This window comes from Abramis brama (genome assembly GCF_963993115.1).
Source record: "Abramis brama genome assembly, chromosome: 2".
NCBI lineage: Eukaryota > Metazoa > Chordata > Actinopteri > Cypriniformes > Leuciscidae > Abramis > Abramis brama.
In genome coordinates, this window is record NC_139964.1 from 14,991,652 (window position 1) to 15,016,263 (window position 24,612).

General features: G+C 44.2%; 1 protein-coding gene across 1 annotated transcript; it reads left to right on the top strand.

The window, feature by feature from the left end:
• Window positions 1-7,216: 7,216 nt before the first annotated feature.
• On the top strand, window positions 7,217-13,231 carry LOC311077940 (B-cell receptor CD22-like; the record flags this gene model as incomplete). The annotated part of the gene is made up of 10 exons (XM_084106585.1): window positions 7,217-7,490; window positions 7,586-7,834; window positions 7,918-8,172; window positions 8,265-8,519; window positions 8,604-8,843; window positions 8,920-9,007; window positions 12,344-12,380; window positions 12,509-12,574; window positions 12,726-12,785; window positions 12,957-13,231. The coding sequence occupies 10 exons, from the start codon at window positions 7,217-7,219 to the stop codon at window positions 12,966-12,968; spliced, it is 1,536 nt and encodes a 511-aa protein (XP_083962711.1). The 3' UTR covers window positions 12,969-13,231.
• Window positions 13,232-24,612: the final 11,381 nt, after the last annotated feature.

Here is a 24,612-nt window from a genome sequence, read left to right on the forward strand (position 1 = left end):
CCCGGGTTTACGTGGATCTCACGGACACAGCCTCGCCAGTCTGATCTTGGTCAGAGGGTGCAGGGTTTGCTAATACCTCTTAAGTCGGTTGCCTACTGCTCACTCATACAAACAAGTGTAGTTTATTTAGCCACTTCCATACAACTTGCCAAGTCAGTGATAGACAGAAATCAAAAGCTCTTCAGATGACGTGCTACTGCTCCGTTCATCTGCGCCTTTAGTTTGACCTATCCTGGACACAGAGCTGCGGTAGCACCAGCCTCCTCATAATCTACTAAAATAATGATTTCAGGAGAGTCCAGACTAAATCAAATATAACATTTTATTTGTCAGGTAAAAATTGTATCATGCCAATTAAACAATTAAATGATTAAAAGCCAATTCAGAAAAATACATGACATCATTTACTCAAAAATGACTCTAAAATTAAGTAATGCTTTCCTGACAGAGACACGGAGTGGTGTGTGAGTGTTTTCCAACAGGAAAACACTGAAACCGCACTGTATGGGGGTTATCCTAGTAAAGAGTCCCAAAGACTGCTCTGTCACCTAGCCTTAAATACCCAGACCAGAACAAAATTGTTATACCAATATTGTTTAGAGTTGTTTGGGTCAATCCATGTCCCCCAGGGGGTAACACTTGGTTTCGGGAGATATAACAGGATTCTCCTAAGGTCTCAATCTTTCTCATTAAACCAATGACTGCAATGAAATTAAGACCATTTTACCAATCGCACTGAGACACTTAAAATGATACCAAGCATGAAAAGGAAAAACAATATATTCACAAGATACATCATATGTGCAGTGGTGGAAAACGTACTGAACAAACATACTCAAGTAAAAGTACCATTACATTCCAAAAAATGTAGTGTGAGTAGAGTAAAAAGTATTTGTCCAAAAAACTACTTGAGTAAGAGTAAAAAAGTAGCTTATTTAAAAGTACTCATGAGTAGTGAGTAGTGAGCACTGAGCTGCGGATTCTATCCTCTTATAATAAACACTGTGGACTACAATTTATAAATTAAAAAAAAATTGCACATACTGTAATTCAAAAACTTTGTCAGAAAGATTGAAGAATATCTATCATCCATCTTTTTAAAATGCATCAAATCATTACACTCATCACCATTTAAATCATATTGTTTGAAAAAGAAAAAGCATTTAAAATTAGGCGAAAGGCCCCTGAGCCTGATATTGTTGCACATAAAATATCAATATTCATAACTGTGCAAAGAATTCAAAAACCTTTAGAAACTCATATGATAGTTCAGCATCACACACCATGAGATGGGTTAAATAGAGAGATTAAAAAATACCCAATTTCTCTCCAAAACGGTACCAATTTTAGTGTTTTGATAAATGAGAATCACTAATATTATGCACTGAATGCACCTAATGCACTGAAAAAGGCTAAGATAGTGAGCTAACACTAATTACACTGTAATTCCATGCCATTAAATATGTTACAATTTAAACGTAAATGCACATTGTCTAGAAGGGTGGCATTATCCCTTACACTTTACACAGCTACATTTACTCACATTGTAATGCTGATAATGTAATTTGTAAGGAAAATTGTGCATTAAATAGGGAAGTTATATCCGGGAAACTTTTACAAAAGAAACAAATACACACACACACACACACACACAAATGCATGTCTCTTTGTAGTCTCGGCGAAGCTGTTTTATCAGCAGCATCGAGCACAGCAATTGATGCTTGAAGAATGCACTTCCACAGCAGTCACGAGTAACAGCAGGAATAGGCGGTTAAAGTTTTCTATGCTTAATTTGATTTGATGACAGTCACAAGACTGATTACTCGATCCAATCACGTTGATGGATAAAAATAAAATTAAAACAAGCATGTAACGAGTAACGACCACAAACAGAAGGAAAATAGCGGAGTAAAAGTACCGATACATCACTTAAAATGTACTCAAGTAAAAGTAAAATTACACAATTTTTAAACTACTCAAAAAAGTACAATTTCTGAAAAAAACTACTTAATTACAGGTAACGTGAGTATTTGTAATTCGTTACTTCACACCCCATATGTGATATATAGATATTCTTAGTGAACTATTGGTGACTTGACTCGTGTTAAGAGGAGGGGGGGGGGGGGGGGGGGGGTCTTTGTCTTTGCTGTCTCTGTCTTTGCTGTCTTCTGTGGGTGCGTTTTATCGCTTTATTGCAGGGTGAGTTTTTGTCACATTTTCTTTGTATGTTTTGCTCACATCAGGTGTACAGTGGTTAAAGACTCCATGTGTTTCAGAGAAGACAGTGGTCTATACCCTCACCAGTCAGCACTTACACTGCAGTGCACACTACAGTGTTCAACACCTGTTATAGATGTCTAAACGCATGAATAAATAATAAATCATTTACAACACTTTCTGCGTCCCCTAATCTAAAGTGTAAACTATTCATCACTTGTAAATGTGTTACACATCAGTCTTGTGCTCGTTCATTCTTATTTTTAGTTGTCTGTCTTGCCAACGTATTGGAGTTAGCTGTGACGTGATAAGGTAACCAACATTGATGAAGTCTCTGTTTAATTCTCTCTCTTTGTGTGACCGTGGTACACAAACCTTGGTTGCCTTATCACATGCTGAATATATCCTGCATGGGAAAGCTAACTGTGCCATCAAAGGTTTCTATCAGAGTGTGACTTATCCATCAAAATGTGATGTTCAGTGTAGATTCATTTCAGTTTATTGTTATATTACAGTCATGTCGCAGCCAGGAGCACTCTGGTCCAAACCAGGGGAGGCAGCCCTACATCGTGGCAGTTGGGACGACAAGAAAGCATATCCACGAGTTCTACATTGCATTGGATGGTGATCTCCTTCCCTGCAAGGGCAAGTCTTCCCTGTCAGCCTTTGATGAACTTATCAAAGCACATTATGTTTTCGGCATCTCCTATGACCAAGCCTTAAATGGCATGTACACGTTTGTGCAGACCACCATCTACAACACTGATGTAGATCATTCTCACGAAACTCCCAGAGTCAAGGACATTAGAGCTAAGCTCCTCAACTAAAGAGTTATGATGTTCAGATGCTTTGTTTGCAAGTCTATTTTTCTAACCGTTCAAATGTTGATCCGTCATCTCAAAGTTTTCCATGCATTTTATCCTGGTAAGAAGTTTCAATTGATGTGTGACCAGACTGGATGCCACCAGAGATTTTGGACTTTTTCAGGCTTTAGAAAACATCTCCATAACAAACATAACGCTAAAAGTCTAGATCAATTTGAGAACGAACCCATCATAGTTGAGAACGAACCCGTCATAGTTGACGTATCTGATGAACCCGTAGTTAATTTAATTCCAGAGCAACCAGAGAATTCTCAAAGCTGTAATGAGACCAAACTACTTATGGTTTTGATAGAGATTATCAATATGTGGTTCCTGTACATGTGTTTGTATGAGTTTGTGGTTTTTGAACATCCATGAACATTGTTAAATAAACGGACATAAAAAGCACTGACTTTGAGTATTTTTCACTCACTGATGGTTCTAGGTTTACACTGCAGGTGTTGGAAACTATTGAAACACTGTAAATAAAAAAAGTACCAGCTTTAGAGTACATTTGTACTCTCCAAGTGTTAAATAATGAGCTCTGCAAAGGTTCTAGGTTTACACTGCAGGTGTTCAAAAGCACTGAAACGGTGTCAAAAGTGCTAGTTATAAGAGTACATTTTAACTCTCCAGGTGTTCAAATGTAGCTCTATTTTGAGAGTATATATTTTACACTTTTTACAGTGTTCACTGAACACTGAACTCTTGGACCTATATATACACTGAAACCAGTGTTCAGTGAACTCCTATAGAGTACATTGAACACTCTGATTTTTGCTGTGTTCCTTCTACCTTTTTAATAAATATCAAGTCCCCTTTACTTATACAGCGCTTTTTACAATACAGATTGTTTCAAAGTAGCTTTACAGAGATAACAGGAAAATAATGCAAGAAAGTTTGTTTCCAGAAGAAAATAGCTTCACAGTCCAGCTTAAGTCAGTTCAGTGGTGATTCATTTTGTTGTATAAATAAATAAATACATTTAAATGTGTATATATATATATATATATAGCCACTTTGGAGAAAACCGTGATGTCAGATCTCATATAATAGTGTCAACGCAGGCAGATCAATAATATTATTGAATATTAAATTAAATGTCCCCAACTAAGCAAGCTAAAAGCCAATGGTGAAAAAGGTGACTAATGTTGTTGTCTGCAATTAAAACTTTGAGATATTCTGAAATGTTTTGGTTCATTTTTCTTTATTTGTTCCATTAAATTCCTTTGTTTATTTCATTAAATATTCAGATGTTTTTGTGAACGTATATGTTCAGACAGGGTGTTTATTTTGTCCTGTTTTTATAAAAAAAAATATTTGATTAAGAGACTTTTTTTCATGCAGAGGTTTTAAGGCCCTGACACAGGCGACGTGAGCCAACCCTAGAGTCGGCTTCAGTCATTGCTAGTTCTTTGACGTCGGTTTTGTGTTTCAGGGCCTTAAGAATTGATTTATTTTTCTGTACAAAAAGCTTGTTTGCTGTAGCCTATAGTAATACAGAGATAATTCTCAATCCTGAAGTCCTCCCCTGCCACCCCTCCCTCTGAGAACAGCCAGCACTGTATTAGTGTCAGTCATTAACATATGAAAGGTCTTCACACCTAACAGTCGTCAATCCTCTCACACCCAGCAGTGTTAATGTCCGTGAAATTTCACGGATTCCTGTATATGACCGCATATGTGAGGTTTCCGGGTTTATCTGGAAATATACTGTCCCATGTTACTCTGATCCGCTTTTTCCCACATACAGTACATCCGGCATACATCAAATTACACAGGAGTTTACCAAGCCCGTATTTTGCCAGATTTGAGTCTTTTCATGCAGTGTACTGGGCACAGATCCTTGTCCCTTTTTCCTCGCGAAGACGGACAAATGAGAGCAGAGCGTCCTTAAAGGGAGACAGCTGTGACACACTGTGATGCTGAAGTCTCACTTACTAAAGAGGAAACAGTATTTTTAGAGATATGATGCATTCAAGAAGAACAAGGCCACTGACAAAAATAAAATGCTCTGAAGTTCTCATGATAAAAACATTCAGATTAATCAATTTTGTTTCTGTTTTAAGTTCTTTGTTTATTTAACTTCCAGATTGGTATTAATAAATCAGTAAACTGGAAGTTTATCAAATGCACAGTTGGCGATGCAAGCGATGAAATGTGTGTTTTGACGTCACTGCTACTGTAATACCTTCTAGTGTTTTACAAGCTAGGATAGTTGGTCTGCATATGCAAATTAAAGAAAAGTTATTCAAGCAATTAGTTTCCTAAGAACAGGTTCCTTGTCATTAATATATATATATATATATATGCAACTGATGAAATATAGATATTCCCAAGTTTGAAAACATTGTTACATGAGCAACTTTATGGACTGATGTAAAGTTGCTCTCAGTTTAATGTTTATGCCTTTAGTCTAATGTTGTCTGTTAAAACTCTTGCTCTGCTCGATCTGCACTAGTTGAGGTGTCATGAGCTCATGTGAAAGTATAAGGTGTTAATCACGTGTCATTCAGAGTGTGAAAACGCCAATACTGGTTTCATCCTGATCATTTGTAGTGCTGTCACTGGTCACTGGTGTTGGTGAAACGGGTAAGAGCATGATTTTATAACTGTTCTGTTAAATATCTTAAGTGTGGGGGATTTATGGGAGATTGGTTGGGGCTAGTTGTCACAGGGCTGTGTCTCAGTAACTATATGGTTTAAAATCAAAAGTCCAATAGCACAATGTTTTCTCTAGCAGTGTTTTGTATGTTGGTGACAAACACCTTAAAACTTTAATATTTTAACAAGAAGTAACTGTATAATACAGGCTGACTATATAATGAAAGCTGCTGTCAATCAAAGGGGACGGGGAAATGCTTTAGACAGTTCCGTACTCAAGCAGTGCAAAAATTATGGTTGCTGTCATTTTCTTGCATACATAAAGGTATTTCATTGATTTCTGTTTGACTTTAAGCTAAGAACTAGAGCGTATTTCTCTTTTAGTTCAATCTCAAAATAGATGGTGCTCAATTTTCCTAAGAAAAGGAAGATGAGGTCACTGATGCTACATTAGGTAACCCACACACTTGTACATGTGCATGCGCAGCTATAGTCAAGATACAGGGGGTTTATGTTGAGCTAGTGTCTTCATCTGTAGGTCCAAGAATAGGCTGAGGCTAGTGCTATTATTAGTTTAAAATAAACCAAAAACATGCACGTGTTCTCTGAGCTTACATACTTTTCTCAGTAGATCAAAGTATCATAAAGTCTGGTCTGGAACAGACACAGCGCACGAGTCCTCAGCCCACTCTCTCTCAGAATCTCCCAGTTTCCCAGTGGCTTTTATCCGGTCTCTCCATGCCAATTACTGCAACAAGACACAGATGTTTATCATTATGCACTTACTTACTCACTTTGGAGTATTCAAGGCTAACCGTATCCCATCATGCATTATGTTCGGGAACTCATGTGCCCCGAAATCGCGAGATGTCGAGGAAAACATTCCACTGTAATTTAAATGAATTAGATACATATAATTTGGTAGTAAAAACATAAAGTGTTGCACATTTTATTGGTGCAAAGATGAGTATGGTATGTGTAGGCTTATTTTGTACAACATTTGCAACTGTTTTCTTACTTAATCAGAACATCAGAAGCACAACAATTTACATTTTTTGTCTTCTGTTAGTTACATAGCAACTACTGAACAGACATGTAGACGTTTATTTTAAAATGCTAAGTATAAATAAAAGCTCTGTTAACACTTGGGCCAAATAGAGGAAATGCGTCATGCAAGTAGACAAGTGGTCAAGTGCAAAGACCACAAGTATGGGTATTTAGACAAGCCAGATCTCTCCCACTGTAGACTTCACTGAACCACGCCCCCCGACACATATATAATATATTTGATAAACTTTGAATGCAATGAGAATATGAAAAACTAAATGTGTAACAGTGAGACCAAAACGACAAGACATTAAGCTGAAAAATGAGCCACTGTACATTTGTTGTAGGTGTTGATAGTGACATCAGTCACAAGCTGCTGCTAAATTGTTCGAGATGAATTCTGTGTTTCAGGGGTTTCTAGTGATGATTGGAGTGTGAGTTACAGTCCTTCACACATCTGTGCAATCAAGGACTCAACAGTGATAATGAGATGCACTTATAAATACCCTTCTACTGGATATCAGATCATGAAAGCGTTCTGGTTCAAAAAGTCTATAAAGGGTGTTGAGCCTCCAGATCTGTCTGATGACCCTGAATACAGTCAGAGGCTTCAGTATCTGGGAGATAAACAGCAGAACTGCACCGTCAGACTGAGTCATGTGACACTGAAGGATTCACACATGTACTATTTCAGATTCATCACTAATATAACTGAAGGAAAAGGGACTGGTAAACCTGGTGTAACTCTTACTGTCACAGGTGACTTTGATGAGGTTTATCTCTTCTTCTGTGCATTATGTTGAATAATCAGTGTATGACAGCAGCACTAGATATAATGTGTGTGTTGTGTTCAGATCTTCAGGTGGAGTCTCCTGAGAGAGTGACAGAGGGAGATTCAGTCACTCTGAGATGTAAAAGCAGCTGCGCTCTGACTGACAGAGCAACATTCATCTGGTACAGAAACTCACAGCCATTAACTGAGAGAAGAGACAGAAACAATGAACTCCTGCTGCAGTCAGTCAGAAGAGAGGATTCAGGCAGATATAGCTGTGCTGTAGACGGACACACTCACATCTCTCCTGAGGTTCAGTTCAATGTCATGTGTGAGTACAGATTCATTTATTCTTTTTAAAATTAGGAGGTCGTGTTTGAATTTATTTAGGGTTTTAATTTTTGTCCTTTTTAGACCCTCCCAGGAGTGTCTCAGTGTTGATAAGTGGATCTGGTGTAATAGTGGAGGGAGATTCAGTGACTCTGAACTGCAGCAGTGACTCAAACCCTCCTGCAGAAATCAGCTGGTTTAAAGGAGGAACATTTGTAGGATCTGGAAGAATCTACAGCTTCTCAAAGATCAGCTTTGATGACAGTGGAGAATACAAGTGCAAGTCCATCAATGAACATGGAGAGAAATACTCTGATTCTGTGACTTTAAACATCATGTGTGAGTTAATGATCACCAGCACATTTTTTCAAAATTTCAAAATGTATAATTTTGTAATATTTATTATGAATTTAAATTTTTGTCCTATTTAGTCCCTCCCAAGAGAGTGTCAGTGTCCATCAGTCCATCTGGTGTAATAGTGGAGGGAGATTCAGTGACTCTGAACTGCATCAGTGACTCAAACCCTCCTGCAGAAATCAGCTGGATTAAAGGAGGAACATTTGTAGGATCTGGAAGAATCTACAGCTTCTCAAAGATCAGCTCTGATGACAGTGGAGAATACAAGTGCAAGTCTATCAATGAACATGGAGAGAAATACTCCGATGCTGTGACTTTAAATGTCATGTGTGAGTTAATGATGGTTCAGTAAATGTGAAATTAAATCCTCTAAACATCGTCTGTGATGTGAATTTTTTTGTTTTCTGCTTTAGACCCGCCAAAAAATGTCTTAGTTTCCATCTCTGGTGAAATAGTGGAGGGAGATTCAGTGACTCTGAACTGCATCAGTGACTCAAACCCTCCTGCCCAGAACTTCTGGTTTAAGGAGAATGAAACCTCAGCTGTTGGATCTGGACAGAGTTTCAGTGCACTACAGAGTGGACGCTTCTACTGTCAGGCTCAAAATCAACATGGATCTCAGAGATCAGACACTGTAACTGTCAATGTTAAAGGTAAAGCGGCTCATATACTTACATTACTCTTTCTATAGTGATTCAAATGAATCTGTTCAGATGTTTTACTCTTTAGTCTCAGTTGCCGGACGTCTGGTGATATTATACATATCCATTGGAGGGGTTTGTGGAGCTGCAGTGATCATTACGATGTTAGTGATTTGGTAAGATGTGTGTCTGTGGTTCCCTTTCAGTCGAGAACATCAGACGTAGTCCATGTCGACTGAATGGGATCACGCTAGGGAGCCTGTCATCTTCGAGCATGTTAGAACGAGCCAATGAAATTGGCATGCGTGATTCACATCACACACTCTGCCCCCACGGCGCGGGTATAAATACGGAAGTGGATGCATGCACTAGTTGCTTTTTGCTTCAGAGCCGTTCATATGGTGTCTCTGAAGAGTATCGTTATATTCAACGAGCGAGTGTGTAGGTGTTCTTTTGGAAAAGACTCTCTCAGTGTTGGTGATTTCTACAGCGCAGTGCAGCGGTGGTCGCGGCAACACATTTCTCTGTTTGTTTGTATGTTGTTGGTTGAGGGCGGAAAAGTGAGTGCTTCACTGGTTTCAGTTCGCTGTAATAAGTGTTGCCGCGGTCATTCCCTGTGTGCTCCGGCACTGGTGACGGGTCCCATTTTCTAAAAGAGCAACATGGGTGTGAGTGCGTCTTTTTCAAGATGCCATTCCATCCGTGCATTTCTGGGTGCGGTAAGGCTCTGTCCCCCTCTGACGGTCACAAAAGTTGCATCACGTGTCTGGGCTTACAGCACGATGAAGCAGCTTTGGTGGATGACTCATGTTCTCATTGCGGGAACATGACCATCTCGGCATTGAGGTCGAGACTCGCCTTCGCTCGCGAAGGTGCAGTCCCAATCCCCAGGCCTTTCTTCTGCCGTCTGGGCTGGGTGACCTGAGGATTACGGTGAGGTCGAGACTCTCCCTCCGCGGTTGCAGCTCGCGCGATCAGTCTGACTCAATCTGGCAGATATGAGAAAAGCGGACAAGGTTCGATCTCCCATTTCCCAGGTTGGGTTATGGGAGAACTTTGGATGATGGGGAACTTTGCCCAGCAGTTCTCTGCTGCCCAGAAGCAGACGGAGGCCATCTGGCACATCCTGCCCCGACGGCCTGCTGCTGCCTCCACCCATTTAGTAAAACGTGGTAAGTAAAATGGCATCCATCCATCTTCTTCCGCTTATACGGGGACGGGTCGCGGGGGCAGCAGTCTAAGCAGGGATGCCCAGACTTCCCTCTCCCTAGACACTTCCTCCAGCTCTTCCGGGGGGACACCGAGGCATTTCCAGGCCAGCCCGAGCCACCTCAGCTGGCCCCTCTCGATGTGGAGGAGAAGCGGCTCTACTCTGAGCTCCTCCCGAGTGGCCGAGCTTCTCACCCTATCTCTAAGGGATCGCCCAGCCACCCTGCGGAGAAAGCTCATTTCGGCTGCCTGTATCCGGGATCTTGTCCTTTCGGTCATGACCCAAAGCTCATGACCATAGGTGAGAGTAGGAACGTGGATTGACTGGTAAATCGAGAGCTTCACCTTGCGGCTCAGCTCTTTCTTCACCACAACAGACCGGTACATCGACTGCATTACTGCAGAAGCTGCACCGATCCGTCTGTCAATCTCCCGTTCCATCCTTCCCTCACTCGTGAACAAGTCCCCAAGATACTTGAACTCCTCCACTTGAGGCAGGAACTCTCCACCAACCTGAAGTGGGCAAGCCACCCTTTTCTGACTGAGAACCATGGCCTCTGATTCTCATCCCAGCCGCTTCACACTCGGCTGCAAACCGTCCCAGTGCATGCTGAAGGTCCTGGTATGATGGGGCCAGCATGACAACTGGCCAGAGACTTGAAGTACTCGGGGTGGTTCTCATCCACCCCCAGTGCCTTGCCACCGAGGAGTTTCTTGACTACCTCTGTGACTTCAGCTTGGTCGATGGACGAGTCCACCTCTGAGCCCTCAGACTCTGCTTCCTCAATGGAAGACGTGACGGTGGGATTGAGGAGATCCTCAAAGTATTCCTTCCACTGTCCGATGACATCCCCAGTCGAGGTCAAAAGCTGCCCACCTTCACTGAAAACACCGTTGGTAGGGCACTGCTTCCCCCTCCTGAGGCACCGGACAGTTTGCCAGAATCTCTTCGAGGCCAGAATCGTTCACGTCGGCATCGCGATGCATCTAAGAATTGATTTTTTTCCCCCACCCCTACCCACTACATGTGGTTTCCTTCATCTTAGTGAGAAAGTTCCCAAGATGCACGTGCCCACCTGGGCGGTGAGCTCCTCCTAAGCGAGGATATTGCTCCCTCCTAGGCGTTGATACAGAGTGCCTCGCTGAGCAGATGTTTAATAGAGTTGGGGGCAGGGCGATACCTATACACGTTAGCTAGAGAACTAGTCGATGTGTCGAACCGTTGCTTCCTGTGGGCTCCCTTCACATGAAGCCAGTTTCACTGTAAGCACGGTTTGAAGTGTTGGCTTGCTGTGCCATTCCCCTACTATGGACTGGATACGTGCGCAATTCTCGCTCCAGTGAGTTCCCTCTTAAACCGAACCCTGTTGAGTTCCTCCATACCCTTCGGCAACGGACGTGGCGGAACATCCGAAGCCAGGCCTATCACTCGTATGCACTGGTGGAACCTGTGTTAGGCTGGGTCCATATGTTGTAATCCCTACGGCGGGTATTACCTATCCCGGGGGCGGAGTGTGTGATGCGAATTGGCTTGTTCTAACATGCTCGAAGATGACAGGCTCCCTAGCGTGATCCCATTCAGTCGAGGTCGACTACGTGCTCCGTTCCCTCCTTCAGGGAGCAACCAGGACGTACTCTGCAGTGTGTGTGTGAATGAATGACTGAATAAGAAAGTTGTTAATTCAGTGAGACGTCATGAACTAATAAAATAATAAAATAAAGATTAAACAGCTCATTCCTGTCACTACCACACAAAGCACAGTTTTTATGGTGACAGTTATAAATATGAAGATTGAATTTTATCTTCTACTATAAAGATGAAGATTGACTTTTTGTTTATTTAAAAATAAGAACTTTATGTTTATGTTAAAAAATATTTTAGAAGGGCCTCATTAACTAATTTTCCCTGGGACCCACACACTTAATGTAGGTTCGTCTCTGGTCGTGATGAACGTGAGCCAAGGCAAAATTTCCCATTCTTTCTTTCCACACTGACAGCTACTTTGTCCGCTGTTCAGACGTCCTACATACATTAGCTCCTCTTCCTCCTCCCACAAATGCCATGCACAAATAAGCTAATAATCAACTCGTATCTGTAGAAAGCGCGTTTTTGAAAGTAATTTCGCCGCATTTTCTCTGGTGGGCTGCAGGATCGCCCCGAACGGAAGATTGAAAATCACATTCAAAGTGGCAGTGCCACGTCCTATAGAAATACCTTTAGTTAAAATCATAACTGTGTATTAAACATCAAATAATTTCTGAATTTGATTGGTTGTAATTGTGTCAAATCACTGTCTTTAAAGGGGAACCAGGAGGATGAAAAAGAGAAATGACACACAGGTGAGAAAAATGGGAAATGATTTGGTATCTAAATGATTGAAAGTCTGAATGTAGCAGAAACTTTTTCTAGTGAATTGTTTATGGACGTTATTTTCTCTTTATTCTGTTTTTTTTCTTTAATGACAAAGATGGATCATGACAGACGCGACGCTTATGATGTTGAATTGAGTGATCCTGAGTATGAGAATGAAATGGTAAGTGTTTCCTACAACAGACTAAATACTCTTCACCTTTAGTCAAAAGGAATTAAACGCTCAATGTCAGTGTGGAAATGTCTATATTGACTAAGAATATGGGAATTTAAATAACACACTCCTGTTTTTACTTTTACATTCATTAATATAGGCTGCTCAACTTCATGATTGTAAACCTGAACTGGACTCGTCTCTGTATGAAAATCTTCCAGTAAGTAAGAATACCCACTAGATAGAGACAAAACCCAATCTATTAGCCTTTCCTTATGACAAATGTTGTTGATGCTTTTATTTAAATATTTCAATATTAATGTTTTCACTTTCTTTCTTTCTTTCTTTCTTTCTTTCTTTCTTTCTTTCTTTCTTTCTTCAACCTAACAAGAAGAGGCTGTAGTGTTTTGGACACAGTAAATATTACAGCCTTTATTAATCTCTTTGTGGGAGGAGCCCTGAATGATTGACAGGAGTGCCATCATTTTATAGATGGATGTGCGATAATGAAAGTAAACGCTTAATGAAATTATGTAAAAGTGTGTAATCACTATAGTGTGTTTCTCTTTATGTTTTTTTAAATCATGTATGAATCTTTCTTCATTTAGATTATTAATGTTTTAAAACTTGAGTATCCGTATTGTTCATGTTTCCAATAAAAGGCAGAAAACAATAAGACTCTAGTTGTAAAATTGCACACTTTTCTGACATTCAATAAATTAGAATAACAGCATAAGAAATATTAAAGACCATTACACTTAGAGAATACTAGAGAGAGAAAAAATAGATTGAACTTGATAAGAGTATTTATACAAGGATTACTGCACAAAATTACACGGTAACACTTTATAATAACGTTCAGTTGTAAGTCATTTATAAGTGGTTAGTTAAACCCCTGAGGTTGGCTATCGCACCTGTGTTACTCTGTTGATTTTGATCTTACATACTTTTGTTATACATCATTCAAAACTGTTAAATGTCTTCTTTTATTTGTGTACACTCATAATAAAAACAAAACGTTGTGTTTTTCGTAAAATAAAGAAAATAAACATGATGCACGTTCTGCCGTATCTCTCAATGTGAAACTCATTCTGAAACGCGACAGAAAATGACTTGTAACTCAGCGAATGTTTGTCACACAGACTTGAAACGCATGTCTGTACAACGCTTGGAGTCTCTATTTTTAAAGTATGTAAATTATATAAAAAACAAATATTCTCTGTTTAAGTAATCCGTATGAAAGCAGCGGCATGTACAGTTTCTCAAACGCATCCTAATTAATTAGTTAGTTAACTAATTAACCTAATTAACGCGTCCTTAATGTGACCACGCCCACGCGCGATTGACATGCAAATGATCCACGTGGAGAAACGCAGACCTGTAAACGCCCTCATTACCTCAAAACAAAGAATCAGAGACTTGGGTAACTTACTCCTGTGCTTTTCATCGAGTTTGGAAGACTGTTTGTGCTGTGCTGTTTCACTTAGATTTACCTCAGAAGAATTAGAAGAACGCGATTTTTAAGATGAGAAGATTGTTAAGGTAAGACTGGTGGTGCCAGATTAAAATGTATGTTATGAAATGAGATTGGAGTAAAAACATGAACTAAGCCTAATATCGTACATGTACTGTATATGTATCTATAAATAGACAGAAACATTTTGAAATGTGAACTAGACTGGTAGGCAACTTTTCAGTGCTAAATGTATATACATGTCCGACACGAGGATGTTTTCATATTCTATAATAAAACACAGCATGATAAAAGTAGGCTAGTATGAGTGTATACTATGGTGAATATTATAATGTTTAGAACCGTGTTTACTAAGGGTGTTATGCCGGTAAGAGAGAACCCAAAAGCAAATTAACAAAATAGAGTCTTTAATGAGAACACAGGGTGGCAAAATGTAGAACACAATTCTTCTTCTTGAGAGATAATGGCAAAACAGGCAACCCGCAGAGAGGGCGATAAAAATGAAACAAAAATACTTCAGCAAAAAATACTTCAGATAACTTCAAAAAGAATCTTTAGGCAGCAGACAGAGAAGGCTGTGTTTGCGGCGACAGGCTGCAGGCCTCTCAGAGTAGACAAGGCTCGAGAAAAGACTGCGGTTACCAGATCTCTCACAGCGTCAGATGAACTGGACAGAATACAAGAACAAGAAGATTAGCAGAGAATAGATCGCGTTCACCAGGCGGATACCAACAGGATAGGACTAGGACGGAGACAAACAGGACTGTAGTTTGCTTCTAGCATGAGAAACTCAAGTGAGAATCCGACAAAGAAAGAAGCAGGAACAGAGAGAGAAATAGAGACCTAATCAGAGGGGAGAGGGAACAGATGGGATGAGAGTAAACGAGGTAGTCAGAGAAGATGAGGAACAGCTGGAGGAAGAGAAAAGGAAAAGTAACCAAAAAAGACCAGCAGAGGGAGACAGAGTAGAGAGAAAGAACAGGAACAAGACATAACATGACAAGACATGACAAAGGGTGTCACGATTTCGATTTAAGAAATTAATGCTCAATCTCGATTATCGAATCAAAAAATGGAATCGTCGATGCTGCCACGCTAGAGTCCTGCACGGGTTTGGGTACCCGCGGGTACCCGTCGGGTGACCCACAAATTTTGCTCAAACGGGTGAAAAATATCCAACTGTGTCGGATACGGGTGCGGGTCGGACACGGGGGAAACACGGGTCTAAAAGCGGGTTTAAAACAATCACATGCAAACGTAAAAATATAGCCATGCATATTTTTAGGAACACATCAACAAAAATATGCCTGTATTTCAAGTTGATAAAATAATTTAAAATCCACATCAGTTTATTTGTGCCCACGCGCCACGCCCTCCCAGGATAACGTTACCTACTTTCAGTTTTAAAAATTCATCATAACCACGAGCGTGCGCGCGATCTGCTTGCAGTCGTCAAGATGGATGCTGAGGAGTTGAAGAAAATAACAGCTAGTGGAGATTGTAAAGTTGTCGACAATACCTCATCAAAAATCAAGTCCAGTGTGTGGGAGAAATTTGGAGTTATTTGAAGAAAATATTGTGAAAGGCTTTGCTGCATTTTCCAGCTGGATTATAGCTGCAAATGTGGAACTTCATCCCTGAAGCACGCAGATAACTGTGGTAACAAACCAAGCCGTTAATTCTATCTAACAGTATTTTTCAAATTTAACACTGTTAAGTATGTGTGGTATGCAGGGCGTGTTTGAACCCAAAATTGTCAGATGTAGGCTAGACGAAATTGCGTGGCATATAGTGTTGTAGCCGCGTCTGTTCAATTGGTAAAATGTTAGTTTTGTGGTAGGCTAATGTTAGCCATGTTCTTCATGTACCGGCCTTAGCTTTGGCTGAAGTTGTCCTTGTGTTAATTGTCGTGTGATAACTTCTGTATGACCTGGCAATAAACATTTTTGTAAGTGTGTCTATAATGTGATTGGCTAAACTGATTTTATTTCGGGTGCGGGTCGGGTGTCGGTTCTATTTTAAGTGGGTCGGGTCGGGTCGGGTGCGGATTTTAATTAGTGCTGCTGTCGGAAAACGGGTCGGATGCGGTTTTAAGCACTGCGGGTACGGGCGGGTGCGGATTTACAAAATCGGACCCGTGCAGGACTCTGTGCCACACCCCCATGTCACGTCAGCTCGGCTTGCCTGTAATAGGTAAAACGTACTCGGTTACTAACGTAACCTCGGTTCTCTCTAGAAGAGGGAACGAGTACTGCGTTGAAAACGCTACGGGAAAAGTCTCTTTTCACGAAACACTGAAGCAAAAATTATCCTTTAATTTTTCATATATGTAAAACGCGTTGCGGCAGCAGCAGACAGCTGAAGCAAGACGGCTTGTCTGCTCATTGGCTGCTCTGCGGCAACTGCATAAGCCTATCGAGCGCAGGCTGATGCAACATCAGACCAATGAGGGCGCTTCGCGCCCTCCTCGCCACTTCCCGCCGAGACGGGCGTGGCTTACCTCTATAAAAGGAGCTCGAGAAGGCTGATTCACTCGATTTTGATTGCCGAAGCGAACCAGAGTGAACCAAACGCACGGCAAGGGAACGCAGTACTCGTTCCCTCTTCTAGAGAGAACCGAGGTTACGTTAGTAACCGAGTACGTTCTCTTACGAGAGTTCTCTCGTACTGCGTTGAAAACGCTACGGGAACCCCTTGCAAAACGCCGTGCGTGCTGGGATAAGAACACTGATCACCGGAAGCTATTTCAGGCATACAGTGCATAATCACCAGATAGACTCACACAGAGTCAGGGAATAAGGAGGGGGAGCCTTAATTCCCTATATTGTAGCGTCCGCAGGCTTAACATGACCTCACAGGGAGAGTCTAAAGACAGGAGGGTTTTCCACCGTCCTTATATAGACATGTCCACAGACGCGAATATGACATCACATAGCCAGGGTAGGGAGCCTGCACTAATGTGGGAAAACGTGGGTCTTACACAGTTCTGCCCAGTATAGTCGGTAGCGCATTGCGCCTGTAATTAGATTACACCGACAAAAGCTTAGCCTGTAAGGCGGGAACCTCTAGGTTATAAAACCTGATAAATGTAGACGGAGAGGCCCAGCCTGCCGCCGTACATATATCCTGTAAGGAAATCCCGCTGGACCAAGCCCACGAGGAGGCAACGCCTCTCGTAGAGTGCGCTCTGACTCCCAACGGGCATTGAATGCCCTTGGCAGTATAAGCCAGCGCTATGGCGTCAACTATCCATCTGGATAGACTTTGTTTCGAAACAGCCGTTCCTTTGGAACGTCCGCTGAACGAGACAAAGAGCTGCTCTGTCTGTCTAAAGGCAGCAGAGCGGGACATATAAGTTCTTAAAGCCCTAACAGGGCAAAGAAAACTCGAGTCCCCTTCCTCACTCGACGCCGGCAGGGCAGCCAGGGAAATGACCTGAGCCCGAAAAGGCGTGTTGAGGGATTTCAGCACATAGCCGTGCTTAGGTTTGAGTATGACTTTAGAGTCATTAGGACCAAACTCCAAGCATGTCGGGCTCACGGAGAGCGCGTGCAGATCACCTATGCGCTTCACTGAAGCGAGGGCCATCAAAAACACTGTTTTGAAAGACAAATGTTTGAGGCTGATTGACTGGATAGGCTCGAAAGGGGCACCTTTCATGGCCGCCAGGACCGTAGAAAGGTCCCACATAAGGACTGACGGAGGTCTGGGTGGATTCAGTCTCCTAGCTCCCCTGAGGAAGCGGATGACTAAATCATTCCTTCCTAGTGACTGACCCAGCGTTGAACCAGAGAACGCTGAAATAGCCGCCACATACACTTTGAGCGTGGAAGGGGATCTGCCCTTATCCAACAGCTCTTGTAGGAAGGAGAGAACCTCCGTTACCTGACATTCGAGGGGTGAAAGGCCCCGAGCTGTACACCAGCCGGAGAAAACCGACCACTTTGAAGCATAGAGTCGCCTGGTCGACGGCGCTCTAGCCTCCGTGATGGTATTCATGACTCCCTCTGCGAGACCAACGGGTATCCGTTGAGCGCCCACACATGAAGGGACCATAGTTCCGGGTGTGGGTGCCAGATCGAGCCCCTGGCCTGCGAGAGGAGATCTCTCCTCAACGGCACTGGCCATGGAGCGATGTCTGCTAACTGCATCAGAACTGGGAACCATGCCTGGTTCTTCCAGAACGGTGCTACAAGCAGCACTGGGCATTTCGTTTTCCTGACCCGTTCCAACACCTGAGGCAGGAGGGAGACGGGGGGAAAAGCGTATAGTGGGCAGCGCGGCCACCTTTGGGACAGCGCGCTGTCGGTCTTTGAAAAGAATGCGGGGCAGTGAGCGTTTTCGCGGGACGCAAATAGGTCGACCTCCGCTTTGCCGAATCTCTCCCACAACAGCCGGACTGTTTGTGGGTGTAGAGACCATTCGCCTGTAGGAACGTTGTTCCTGGACAGTTTGTCCGGGCCCACATTCAGCAGCCCGGGCACATGTACTGCTCTCAGCGAGCGCAGGTTGTGCTGAGCCCATAGCAGGAGGCGTTTCGCCAGCCTGTACAGGGGTATGGAATTCAGACCGCCCTGGCGATTTATGTAGGACACCACTGCCATGTTGTCCGAACGGACTATGACGTGTTGGTCCTTGATGCGGGGACAAAAACGCGTCAGCGCGTTGTGCACTGCCAGCATTTCTAGGCAGTTTATGTGTTGGAGCTTTTCCCGTTCCGACCATAGGCCGAAGGACGGTCTGCCCTCGAGCAGCGCTCCCCATCCCGAGGTGGATGCGTCCGTAGACACCATCCTCACCCTCGAGGAAGTCCCCAGGCTTACACCTGATTGGTACCAGTCGTTCGCCATCCAAGGCACCAGGGCTGTGACACAGTCCTGATCGACCTTGAGGCGTAAATGACCGGACACCCACGCTCTGCGCGGAACCCGCGCTTTCAACCAGAACTGCAGCGGGCGCATGCGGAGCAAGCCCAGCCGGAGAACTGACGATGCTGAGGCCATGAGACCCAGCATCCTTTGAAATTTTCTGAGCGGGGTGAAAGTGGCTAAAATGGCTCTGTGCTCTATGAGCTGAGATCGTGATTGGGCTAGGATCAACCAGTCGTCCAAATAGTTCAGCACTCGCATGCCTCTGAGTCTGAGAGGAGTGAGCGCAGCGTCCATGCATTTCGTAAATGTACGAGGTGCCAGGGACTGTGAAGCGCGGAGGGCGTCGACAAAACTGTAGCGAGAAGCCTCTCTTTATAATGTCTAAGACCCAGTCCGAAACCCCGGGAAGCGCTGCCCATGCATCTGCATGGTTGGCTAAGGGCCGGATACAGAGCGCGCTCTGATCGCCGTGCGACAGAGGTGCTACGGGGCTCACAAACATAGGCGTTATGCCTGCGGCATTTTTAGGCGGGGGGCGCGCTTAATACAGCGGGCGGAGCGCTCGCCCTCGACCTTACAACAGTGTTTGACTGAGTGAGGGAGGGCTGCGCGAGCCCCGTGGGACTCATGTGTGCGAGTAGATGTGGGCTGGGAGCGGGCACATTTACTGCTTGGGGCGCGCTGCTTGTGAAAGCAGCGCGCGCGCTCACAGGTCTCGTTTTTACAGAGAGCCTGTGATCTGATAGACATAGTGTTCGTGGGCACTGAGTAGTGGGCACTTTTACTATGTGGGGGGCGCAATCGACCTGAGTCGATTTTATTTGCGCGAGCCCTGAGTGCAGGGCTGTGCTTATGTGTAGGGATGGGCACAGAGGAGTGGGCATCGACACTACATTTATAGCACCATCGGCCGTGGCCGGGACACCAGAAATCACACTCTTTTCGAGACATATCTGGGTAGCCGTAAAAACGGCTTTTGAGTGCAGGCAAGCGGGCACTTGTACAGGCTTGCGCTTTGCAGAAAACGCTGGGACAGCCGCGAAGCTTGGGGCTGAGACAGCGAGGCGCTTGGGTGGGAGGCCGGCCGCAACGGGACTCACACACCTGCGCTTTCCTAGGCGGGCTAGGACTTCTTCGGGGCCTCTGGTTTCACCACAATCCTCGGTCGCGGCGCGCGCGCGGGGCGCCGGGCGCTCGATCGAGAGCGGGGTCTCGAGCTGCGCTGTTGAGGCTGCTGCGAAGAGGAGGCCGAAGGCGGGGGCTGAGGCTGTGAGGTTCGCGGGGTCCGTTTGTCTCGACCCGCCGCGGAACCAGAGCGCTTCGGTAGGAAGTGCTTGAAGGCTTGAGACGCTTTCTGGGCTTCGGTAAATCTCTCCACGAACTCGGAGAGAGAAGAACCAAAGAGGCCAGCGGAAGACAGCGGGGCGTCGAGAAACGCAATGCGCTCGGAATCGGCCATCTCCGTGAGCGTCAGCCATAAGTGCCTCTCAGCGACAGTGGCGGAAGCCATACAGCGTCCCATGGCTTGTGCAGCAGCTTTGGTGGCTCGGAGCGTGAGGTCCGAAGCACTCCTCAAATCCGCAATACAGACTGCATCAGGTCCAACCTCGTCCCATTTACGGAGGAGATCACCCTGGAATATCTGTAATGTAGCCATGGTGTGTAGCGCTGACGCGGCTTGCCCAGCGGCGGAGAATATTCGCGCGAGCAGCGTCGACGTCATGCGGCAGGCTTTTGAAGGCAACACCGGTTTAGTCCGCCATCCAGCAGAGGGCGGGCACAGATGGGTTGCTATAGCCTGTTCCACCGGCGGCAGAGAGAGGTAGCCTCGTTCATTCGCCTTGTCCAGTGAGGAGAATGCAGGCGACACAGATGAGCGCGTACGCGCAGAGTAGGGCGCGTTCCAAGCCTTCGCAACTTCTTCATGTAACTCAGGAAGAAAAGGAGCGGGCTTAGATTCCGGAGAATTGCGCTCACCTGGGAGGAAGCTACCATCAAGCCGGGTGCGAGAGGGGGGCTCCGGTGCAGACCACTCGAGGCCGAGGCTCAACGCGGCCAACGCGAGTACTCGCATGAGCTCCGTCTCGATGCTGGCTCTCACTGAGGGCTTTTGGGCAGGAGGCGCGAGATCCTCAGAGCTCGCCCAATCCTCACTGCCTGAAGCGAGGAGAGAACAGGAATCCTTTTCCCCTGACGCGGCCTCCGAAACAACTTCCTCTGATGAAGCGGCGGCAGGCTGCGGGCGCTGAGCATCAGGAAGTGATTCGGGGGAGGTCGGTGAAGCTGGCGGGCGAACCGGCGAGCTTGGTCGGGGTGGGGAGGGTTCCGGGACCCGCTGCGAGCTGCGCTTCTTACGGCGCGGCATCGCGGCGGAGAATGCAGGCTTCGAGAAGGATGCCAGGCGGGTCCTCAGAGCCACCATAGGCAAAAGCTCGCAGTGAGGGCAGCCGCCGTCAGCGAGCGCGAGCGCTGCATGGTCCTCACCGAGGCAGGAAACACAGATGACGTGGTCGTCTCCCCCGGCGAGTGGGGCTCTGCACGAGCCGCAGGATTTAGGAATCTTAAGAAAGACGCCCCTCTTTTAGGGGGTGAGTGCTACGAGAACACTCACACACACACACAAAACAGAGCACAATAAAGGATATGGGCATCGGAAAGCGCAGCAGGTACGGCTGTAGAAGGCGGCGTAGGCCAGCGGCTTCGAGGGCTCGTCCCGCTGAAGTGCTTGCTTCGAACGACGCTGCTTCCGTGATCCAGCGATGCGTGCGCTTCGCTGAAGAGATTAAAATCAAGTGAATCAGCCTTCTCGAGCTCCTTTTATAGAGGTAAGCCACGCCCGTCTCGGCGGGAAGTGGCGAGGAGGGCGCAAAGCGCCCTCATTGGTCTGATGTTGCATCAGCCTGCGCTCAATAGGCTTATGCAGTTGCCGCAGAGCAGCCAATGAGCAGACAAGCCGTCTTGCTTCAGCTGTCTGCTGCTGCCGCAACGTGTTTTACATATATGAAAAATTAAAGGATAATTTTTGCTTCAGTGTTTCGTGAAAAGAGACTTTTCCCGTAGCGTTTTCAACGCAGTACGAGAGAACTCTCGTAAGAGAACTCCTTTTCTCGAGAATATTGAAGCCTGTATTTTAAAACGCATTGCAGCTGCACAGCGAGAGCATCATAGCTCGTCTGAGCGAGCTGATTGTCTGTGCTGCGGCAACTGCACGAACCTATGGCGAGTTAGCAGTGGCGTGCGGTCCAATGGGAGCCCTCTAAGGGAACCGAGGTTATGCAAGTAACCAAGTACGTTCCCTTACGAGAACGTTCTCTCATACTGCGTTGCAAACGCTGTGGGAACCCAATTTAAAACGCCGTGCTATTTTCCTGTGACTGCTCTGAGGAGTCCAGGGAGCCCCGGGACTATAATAGGTAATAGGTTACATTGTTTAAGTTTCCAATTGACTGAAGATATAAGTTATTGTTACATTATGTTGTTAATAAATGGTTTAAATTTGACAATGTGTGTGGTACATTGCGGACAAAGGTCAGATATTATTATATTGCATAAAAGTCTAAAAATGGCATAGCTTGTGCTTTCATTTTTTAAATCGAGAATCGAATCGAAGCTTTAGAATCGTGACTTTAGAATCGAAAATGTAATCGAATCAAGGATTTGGAGAATCGTGACACCCTTAGTGTTTACTGTTAAATACTGTGTTTGTGGATATCTGCTCAAACGTAGATGTATAATATGGTAACAATAATTAGTTTAATAGTTTTGAGCAGCTTGATCGCTTCAGTAAATGTTCTCTGCACGCGCTTGAAAAGCAAAATGCACCAAACAATAGGCTTCATTTTTTTTACTCCAAATGTTTATTTTCGTTATGACATTATGAAATGAGATTGAAGTAACATATGATAATCAATATATTTTTCTCTAGTGCAGTGTTACTGAAGTGTTCCTTTTTAACGATTTATAGGCTAGGCCTATTGTTATTATTATTTCATGCAGCACAGCACATGTGCCTTGTAGGAATAAGCTATGTGCTGTGCTGCAATATATATATATATATATATATATATATATATATATATATATATATATATATATATATATATATATGTGACCAATCACGGAAAGTAGGGACACAAGTCTGTTCTGGGGCATTTTGAGTTATTCACAGATTCTGAAAGTGTAGTCTCCAAGCTTTCCAACGATGTGTAACACATGGAAATCTGATAATATTTGGAGAAGTTGTGGCCATTTGAAGGTAGGCACTCAAAAAAGCTAAAAGGGAAGAAAACGGCCTCTAAAGATTGTGCAGTTCTCACCTCTCTCTGCTGCTGGGAGTGACAATAGGAGGCACTTACTCTTCCTTACGAGGCACTTGTTCACAATAATTCGGGGATTCAAGATGGCCGCTGCAGTATATGGCTTAGTAAATGACTCTGTTTAAACTGAAGTGAATACTGCAACTATAACTGTTTTCTTTGGGAAAAATCGTGGTGCTTTCACCAGAAGAACATCCCACTAAAGGGCTTTGATCGAAAAAATTGAGAATGACAAAGCCAAAAAGTAAAACCAAACAAATTGACCCAGACAATGGGACTGAGGAAAGCAACGCAGCCGCGTTTGGTATGGCTGAAATACTTAACGAAATAAGAGCATTTCGCAATGAGACGTCGGGGAAGTTTGTGGCACTGAGGAAAGAAGTGAGTGATTTACGAAATGAACTTGGAGATATTAAAAAAAGAATGGACGCTGCTGAGCATAGGCTGTCTGATAGTGAGGACAATGAGAGGAACATTACGCGAGTAATGATTCACATGTTACAGCAACAGACTTTACTTAAAGCTAGGGTAGGTAATCCTGTTCAGAAACACTTTTTTTTATACTGGGTGAAATGGTCCTTCCATCCTGAGAGTAGTCAATACATTATGTGTTCAGAAAAAGGAATGAAAAAAAATCAGACCTCTGTAGCAGCTGCAGGACAGTAAAAACTCTGACCAATCACTGCCATTCGGTGCGAATGTAAAGAACCAATCAGATGCCTTCATGTCTCATGCCGGAGCCCCACTGCGCGCGCTGCCCTGCATGCACTCATCACAAGTCACCGTTCCCGGAAACATTCAGCTCACTCAGAGACAATTTATATGGCTCACTACACCGAGTAAGCAGGAGTTTGCGGCACAATGGAAGAGAAAATGCAGCAAAATCTACCAATGCCAGCTTTGCTGGTAACTGCTCGCCTGATAAAAAGCCTAAAAAAAGAAAATCGGAGGCAGAAAAGGCTGCAACGAAACATGCACTGGATAAAGCCAGAGCACAAACTCGCGTCAACATTGCAGCATTTGAACGGTGGAGACAACTGAGGGAGCTGAAAAGCGATGCCGAGGTTGCGGTCTTTCTGCTGAACAGGTAATTATTTGTTTTGCTTCGGGGGGATTTGTTATTTCCATGATATATGTTACGTTAGGCAACGTAGCTACTTTTGTAGCTAGTATTAGCCCAATGCTAACATTAGCTTCTCTGTCGGTGTAAGCCAGTTGCGTTACAGGTCTGCTTATCTGACTTTTAGGACATGACATTTTGAACATATTGCACAGCCATAGTCGCAAGTGTCTGCATTATAATTGTGATAAAATGACGTTAATATATTGCTTATAAACGGGACAACTGTGGTGATGTGGCATATGTGTTTTGTTAGCTACAAGAAG